This window comes from Tachysurus vachellii, chromosome 22 (assembly GCF_030014155.1).
Source record: "Tachysurus vachellii isolate PV-2020 chromosome 22, HZAU_Pvac_v1, whole genome shotgun sequence".
Lineage (NCBI taxonomy): Eukaryota > Metazoa > Chordata > Actinopteri > Siluriformes > Bagridae > Tachysurus > Tachysurus vachellii.
The window spans coordinates 2,645,001-2,653,186 of NC_083481.1; the positions used below are offsets into that span (position 1 = coordinate 2,645,001).

Consider the following 8,186-nt stretch of genomic DNA (forward strand, 5'->3'; position numbering starts at 1 on the left):
AAACCTACATCTGCATCATGACATCCTGGGGTCAAAGAATTTCCTGTTTTTTATTGAGCCCGAGTCAGTTTTTGTCCTGCACCACAGCAGAGACCTTTTTAGCTGAATTACTTGACAGACTGAGAGATGACAAAACAAATGACAACAAGAAGGTAAGGTGAAAAAAAAACCCACACACACTGTGAAATTATTATTATTAATTATTATTATTATTATTATTATTTCTAAAATGTTAATGTAATAAATAATAAAAACTCCATTTCCCTTTTTTCCATTCTTTCTTTCTCTTTATTATTTTTATGAAACATAAAGGCATCTGTTATTGACTTTTTTTGGCTTAAAGTACAGACTTAAAATATACACTTTGAGTATAATGTCTAATAAAAATCATAATAATCTGCAATTTATACATTTAGCAGACACCCTTATCCAGAGCGACTTACTTTTTTTATTTCAATTTTTACAACTGTGCAATTTATGCAACTGAGCTAAGGGCCTTTCTCAGGGGCCCAGCAGTGGGCCCAGCAGCAGATTAAATTTGTCCATAGAGTGAAAGAAAGCAACGCCTAAATATCTTTTTCCATTTTCAGTCGATTAAACACATTTAGATTGTTAAATTCACTCAACTTTAATTCATCTAAAAAAGCTTATCCTGATGTCAACTAGCTGTCAGAGTCACGTCGCATTTTGTAGTGTCTCGTATGTTTTTGTATTCTGCGTTCAGCTTAAACCTCACAATTATTCATTTGGAATATCTCCTACACTCTGCGTGATATAAGCCGTACTTTTATTTTGTTTCAATCAAAAGTTACAAAACTTTATTTACAATGAAATACAACATATTTGGTTGAAGACCTACTTATTCAGGAAACACTTCAACTAGCACTTCTTTCCTTATCTTTTGCATTAAAAAAAACAAAAAAAAAACAAACCTTTGACACTTTTCCATTGTAACTTTGAACCAATGTTTTAAACTCATGGTATCTTAAGTATGTAACTTAGTGATCCAGCATTAATGTATTCAATGTTAGAGATTTAAGCACTTATGTACATCGCTCTGGATAAGGGCGTCTGTCACATGCTGTAAATGTAAATGGAAATTTGGGAACTAAACAGAAACAAAATCATCAGAAAATGTCATCAAAAAGTCAAAATATGAATCTAGAGTAGAGCAGAAATGTCAGTAAGAATACAGCAAAAGAAAAAAGCTGATGGTTTAGATGATACACAAAAGGTTTTGATATTCCACAAAGTTCCACAAAAATGCCGTCTCTAGTTAAAATGTGAAGGTTAGTTTGTTCCTCTTTGTGTTCTAGATTCTCCTGCTGTCTGTGTTATCAGAGCATCCCACAGTCCTTTGCCCGACTACGTCATCAGGAGAAGAGACGGCGCAGGAGCTTGTGTCCATTCTTAACTTCACTCCTCTGAAATCCGTCAGCCTGAAGTGCCACCTCATTCTGGCCATCACTAACGTTCTGATCTGCACGTTCTGCTTGTCCAGCCGAACCAAAGTTGCCGAGGACTACTTGAACTTCCTGTACATGTTGATCCAAGACACGAACGATAACGTGGGCGGTCCGAGTCTCCACTCAGTCCGAACCATCGCTTGCGAGTGTCTTAGAGAGATGGAGACTTGCCACCCGGGCCTTCTGTCACAAAAGCTAGAGGTTCTTTATCACTTAAAACAGCACGAAACGACCGGTCTGCATCAGTCATACTGCACGCTCTACACTCAGGCTCTTAAGAACGCGATCCGGATTCTGTCCCAACAAGAAGATGTGGATAACGTCAAGCTCAGGAGTGTCTTAGCCGGGAACGAAGGATTTGGCTGGATATCTGCCAACATTGCTAATTCTGTGCTGTCTGTCAACAGTGCGCAGGTTCCCCAGCTGCCGACATCGCTGGATTTCAAAGAGCTCAAGTCTATAATGTCCTTGCTCTTGGAGGAATCCTACTTGATGACGACTCCTTCGCAGGCTGCCTTGCTCCGAGGACTTGTCGAGATGGTGGCAATGGTACCGGGCATCTCTCCAGCCATATTCAAGTCTCAGCTCCTCAGGCTTTTTGGAACGACCCAAGTGGAGCTGATGCACGCTACATTGTTTATGAAAGGAATGTTCACTGACAGCCTGTTCACCGCAGAGGACGAGCATTTCCTGCTGAAGCGGCTTGTCGGAATGGCACAACACCCCCTACTGAGGATTCCTGAGAAGCTCTTTTACATAGACTGCATTCTTCACTTTCCTGAGAACAGACCCATCTCTAGCAGTGGAGAGGAGTGCTTGCCTGTCCTCGTCACACCTCAGCTCACTCGATTCCTCTTCCCCACCGTCTTTAATGACAGCACAACGATGCTCTGTAGACTAAATCTTCTCTGCCTGGTGCACCTTGAGGCAAACGAGGAAGAGGATGGGCGAGGTCTGGGGTATCTGATCGATCATGTGATGGCTCTGCTCAGAATAGTAGACAACCACGGAGGCAGGGAAATGTTGGTGACATCTTTCCGTGCGATTTTCATTTTCCTCCAGCACTTCAACCACATGGAGAACCTTGCAGAGAAACTCATCCAACGCTTACGCGAGCTGTATTCCAGGAACTGTCACCTTGCGCCGAATCTGATCAACCTCACCGACCGGATACAGGAGCAATTAGATGATTCACTTTGGCCGGTCCGGTTTTTGAAAACTCTTCAGAGGTGCATTGTGGAAATGCCAACTTCTCAACTGACCCTTCAGAGTTTGGTCTGGCATCTTAAAATCCTGGCTCGAGTAGCACAGGAGAGTCAGATTGCCCAGAGAAGTACCATCTGCTTCCTTCTCGACATCCTGGTCAATTCCAACCTTTGCGAAAGGAGGAGCTGGAATGTCGGCACCGCCATTCTCGCGGTATGCCGCAACTTGCTCCAGCACCCTACTCTGAACCAGATGTTTATCCAACTTGCAGATTTCCTGCAGCACATGTCCAGACACTACGAGGACACGGATATTCAAGACCACGCTCGGTTCTACTACACCCTTCTTACCAACTTGTCCTGGGAAAAACTTGCCGGCATCCTCGCCAAAGCCCCCGTAGGAGGACCGGCCAAAGTCCGATCGTTGTCGTCGTTGTCCTCAATCACTGCCAGTGAAGAACTCAGCAGTTGTTTGACGATCCATCAGGCTGAGATTTGTGTCCTTCAGCTTGTAAAGATTAAAAATAACGCTGCTCAGGACGTAGTTCCGAACACAGAAGCCCAGACGGAGATGGACGTGTTCAAGGATTACCGGAAGCACCTCAATACCCCGGGCGTTGCCTCAGAGGTCACTTTGAGGTACCTCCTGACTCATGCCAACACCACGGTTCCTCGATTCGATCGGATCTTCACCATATGCCTGCATTTTGAGGTTGACACATCACACTATGCAAGAGTGAACGACATTTACGTGCCTTGCCTTTTTAGGGACAGGAAGCCGCATGAAGTCTGCGTCACCCTGAAGCCGTATCACCCGTACCCGACGACTTTAAGAGCAAGTGCCATTTTCGCAACGGAAGACGGCCAGTCTTGGCACACTCGTCTCCCGGACGTTAAAGTGTCCTTCCCTGAGATTTTTCTACCCGTGCCTTTACCTCCTGGTACGCCGCTTCGACTCAAGGAGGAAGTGTTTGATCGTCTTTGGGACGGTATGTCCTCAAGGGAACCCAGCGCTTCAGAGATAAGCCTTTTTTGTTTTAAGACAGGAAGTGACACTCTTGGGGATCTGATAAAGAAGCATTTCCAAGGTTATGTAATTTCACAGGAACTGAACAAATGGAAGGTTCTGTTTTTCCTTCCGCCGCTTTTTCACGTTTTACTGATGATCGGAGAAGGTGAGGATGCTGTTCAAACGAGCATTGCGACAGACAACTGGGAACTCCTGCCTCACGTCAACAGCTACTTACAAAACGTAACGGCACACTGTAGCTCGACAAGCTGATGACTCGAGGCTACACGACGATACCTTGGGTGTGTGTCGAATTTTAATTAAATATGCAAATTTTATCATGTTCGTCTTACATTTACAATTGATCGCGTTGAATTATATATGTAACACAACAGCGTCCAGTCCAGAGTTATATGTACTGTAGTAAATAATCAAAACTGCTGTAATAAAATATAATCACACACTTTGTATTTTTATTGTTTTTCAAGCAGCCACGTTGTACTGTTCAGGCAGACCAAACAAATTAAAAAAAAATGACCACAAGGTTAAGTAAATATTACAAAGCTCTAACAGTGGAAACTTCTATCAGAAAATCCGGAATATAAATCTCCTTATAGAACATTTTCACACAATTCCCTGAAATCATAACCCCGAAGTTTCTAAGGCTTTTCACAGGTGAAATATTTCCCCTGGGTCCTAGTAAACCCAAGTTAAAGGGAACACTGGTATATGTTGTTTGAGGTTTCGCACTGTTCGTACTCTAATACAAGTAATCCTGGCTCTTCATAATCTGACATTTCATGCTGTCCATTCCTAAACCTTGGATTAACTTCCTTCTTATTTGCATATTTATATTGCATCAACAAGTGTGACAGGACAAATTCCCCTTTAAATAACGGCTTGTCAACATGGTTTCCAAAAAGTTTGGGTCTGCTGCTCTGCACCTGAGCAGGTTTAATCATTCACAGCTTTCTAATCTTTTCTCTTTGTCATGTGGTCCATCAGCCAATTTTTCCAACGTCAGCTAATTTTTCATCCGTATTTCCCGTTAGAATCTGTCTGTTTATAATAATCTGTTTGTCTCTAGGTTTTAGTACAGAAACAGACGACGGACTCGCCCACATACGCTCATCGTCTGATTTCTTCGATGCTTGTGTGTTTAAATTGATTATGTTGAGCATATACACACACACACACACACACACACACACACACACACAGGGCGTCAGATCAGTTTGGAAGACCGTTGAAGTTTGGTCCCGTGCTGGACGGAAGAGCCGTTTGACTGTTCAGGAGTTTGTCCATTACGCTGATTTCAGCTTCCTGCTTCTCAACGTCTTCTAGTGGAGTCCAGGACATGTCGTACTGCAGTTTGTAAGCCCCGAGGAACTTGTGTGGACAACTAGAACCCCATTCCTTTATTTACAAAAATATATATAAAAATAAATATAGCTCTGTTGTGATATATAGTGATAGTGATATATAGTGTTCACAGATCCTGTCATGAATTTTCATATTCAAAGGAATCAGTAATAGAACTTTTCCACTGGACAGTGCAGTTGTCTGCGCCTACTGACGTGCTCCAATCCTTCTAAAGAATACTTTTATTGCATTGAGTCACGATTCTCTCTTCAGTGTTGATGGGAATTTACAACACAATATTTCAACCTTCATTGCTACTAATGTTATTTGAGCCTCACCAGGATATGTGGGCGGAGCTAAAATAGGGCATGGATGTCTGGATAGATGCTTCTAACAGGAACTGCTCTTCTAAATCTAAATTTTCTGGTGTATTAAACAGACCATCAGGATTTGACGTTTTCCTTCCTTGTGGTCCGAGTAAAAAAGTTTCCAGTGAATATTCATATATTCATACAGGATTCTAGCACTATTTACATCCTCTCTAACCTCCAGCGAAATCCCGCCTACTTTTACTGCTAATCATGCGATTGAGATTCTGCCACGACACGGAGCTCTGTCCGTTGGAGAAGCGCTATTACGCTCAGTACTCTGCTCTCAGTCCGAGCCTGAAGAATATTTTCTTAAGCAGTATTTATTAGACTATATACCTGCGGGGAGAGTATAGAGAAGTAGCGCTGGCCAGAGTCACGCACGTACAGGTGGTACACGTTTCCTGGCTTCTTTACGACGTTACAGGCTGCATGGTGCAGGTCGGCGTCCCTCTTAGCGTCCTCTAACACCTGAAACAACATGTTCCTCCATGTCTATTCACATTTTAAAACATTACTGATTCGAATCAGGGAAAAAGAACAAGGCATCGATAAGCAAAAACAAACACCGTACAAGTTTTATTAAGTCAGCAATAAAACACTTTACTGGAACATGCTGTTACTGAAAAAACAATGTGATGAAGTGGTGTTAATTAGTGAGGATTTTTATTACTGGTTTCAGATCAATTTCCTTAACAATGCAACATTTTTATTCATTAAAGAACACCAGACTATAGTTTTTATCCATTTCTAATTATATTTTAATGTTTAATGTCCATGAAACAAATTACTTCTCTCTTTTAAAGAAAAAAAAAGGAGTATCGTGTTTGTTGTCACGTGACTGAGAAACAAAGCATAAACTCCTCTGTCCGAAAACTTTCCCATTACATAAATCTTTTAAAAAAAATCCATGATTAGATTTTATCTTTAAAGCGTTTATGCGAAGCATCTTCACATATTGACTGTCTGTGCTGCTGGTCTAGAAAATGAATTAACACCTTCTGACGAATCAGATTTAAGAATACAACAGACAATAAATAAATATATTTTCCAACCTTTCTGGCTTGATCCTGCAAGTATCGTATTTGCTCGGCGATGACGGTCAGCCTGTTGCAGGCGTTCGCTCGGACAAATTCGTCTCCCTAAAGTAAACAATTAGGTTATTAGCCGGAGCCGTCCAACAACCGAGGCTTCGTGTGAAAAGGTACACAGTGTACCTTCTGAACCTGCTGAGCCAGAGAGACAAGGTCCATAGGGTCTCCTACTCGGTTGGTGTGATATGAGCTCACCAGCTCCAGGCCGTTCGGATTGCTGTTTGTTTCCACCAACGCGGCTAATATGTTAACATGATACAGAAATGCAAGCAGGTTAGAATGCTAGATATTATCATGTGTAACATTTATTTTAATAGTTTATGTAACAACAGGTGATGATGATGATGATGATGCACTTCATCGTTCTATGATAATCAAAAGCAGGTGGTGTGGCTCAGAAATTATTTAAAATCCTGGATGAACAAAGTAATAATAATAATAATAATAATAATAATAATAATAATAATAATAATTATAATAATAACAACAATAATAATAATAATAATAATGACAACAATAACAATAATAATAATAGTAATAATAATAGTAATAATAATAATAATAATGACAACAGTAATAATGACAAGAATAATAATAATAACAGTAATAATGACATTATTATTACTGTTAATATTATTATTATTGTCAGTATTACTGTTATTATTATTACTATTATTATAATTATTATTATTAACAGTAATAATGACAATAATAATGACTAATAATAATAATAATAACAGTAATAATTACATTATTATTACTGCTATTAATATCATTTTTATTGTTATTATTATTGTCATTATTAATAATGACATTAATAATGACCAATAATAATAATAATAATAATAATGATAATAATAAAAACAATAACAATAATAAAAAATAATTATAAATAATAATAACAAGAACAAAAATAATGACAATAATAAGAATTACAAAATAACAATAATAATAATAACAATAATAATAATAATAATAATAATAATAATAATAATAATAATAATAATAATAATAATAATAATAATAATCACTGTGTGCTCTTACCTGGGCCTAATTTCTTAGTCTGATTCGGTAAACTGACAGTTTGATCCATTTGGCAGCGCTGATGTTCACTTGTATTTTGCTGATACTGATTTAACATAAGATAAAATACTACCAGAAGTGTCGTTTAAACTAAAAAAAGTATCCACGTGTCATAACCTGCGAATCGGATTAAAAACAAAGTACTGACAGGACAAAACATCTCGGCAAGTTTCCGGTTCGGTTATTAGTACTCTTATTAAAACGCCTGATTAAATATAGAACATCGTGTTGGTGTCTCATAATAATACTTTTTGTTTAAATAATAATTCGTGTAATTATGTAAGATGATATACGTTCAAGAAGGAGACAATAATGCCTTTATGTTTTATAATATATTGCAATATTTGGTATGGCACTTTCAGTCATATGTAACCGGAAATGCTTAGACTCAGACACGTTAACAAAATCGCCATCTTGAAGAGGTCAACTTTTTTTCACGTACAGTATATTATTAAAACGTGATTAAATGACTTGTGTATATTTTACGCAATAATTTGTTACTTTATATAGCACGTTCCTGATTTCGCTAGTAATTCTACATTTGACTGTATGTTTATGGAAATGGTAATATTATAGTAATAATGTTAATTATATAATAG

The 8,186-nt window shown here is 38.8% G+C and overlaps 2 protein-coding genes across 2 annotated transcripts in view; one reads left to right on the plus strand and one right to left on the minus strand.

Annotated features, from left to right (window-relative positions):
* The window catches only part of ap5b1 (adaptor related protein complex 5 subunit beta 1), a 5,024-nt gene extending 883 nt beyond the window's left edge, over positions 1–4,141 (plus strand). Inside the window, exons 2-3 of the mRNA XM_060858280.1 lie at positions 1–152; positions 1,317–4,141. The exon at positions 1–152 is cut by the window's left edge and continues 12 nt beyond it. Coding sequence (XP_060714263.1) covers positions 18–152; positions 1,317–3,953 — 2,772 coding nt within the window. The 5' untranslated portion in view covers positions 1–17 and the 3' untranslated portion in view covers positions 3,954–4,141. The remainder of the gene's footprint in view (positions 153–1,316) is intronic.
* On the minus strand, positions 4,134–7,772 carry c22h1orf50 (chromosome 22 C1orf50 homolog). The gene is made up of 5 exons (XM_060858281.1): positions 7,549–7,772; positions 6,628–6,743; positions 6,466–6,552; positions 5,750–5,881; positions 4,134–5,096 (listed from the first exon to the last, which is right to left on the minus strand). Exons 1-5 carry the CDS (start codon positions 7,643–7,645, stop codon positions 4,911–4,913), a joined length of 618 nt encoding a protein of 205 aa, XP_060714264.1. The 5' UTR covers positions 7,646–7,772; the 3' UTR covers positions 4,134–4,910.
* Positions 7,773–8,186: the final 414 nt, after the last annotated feature.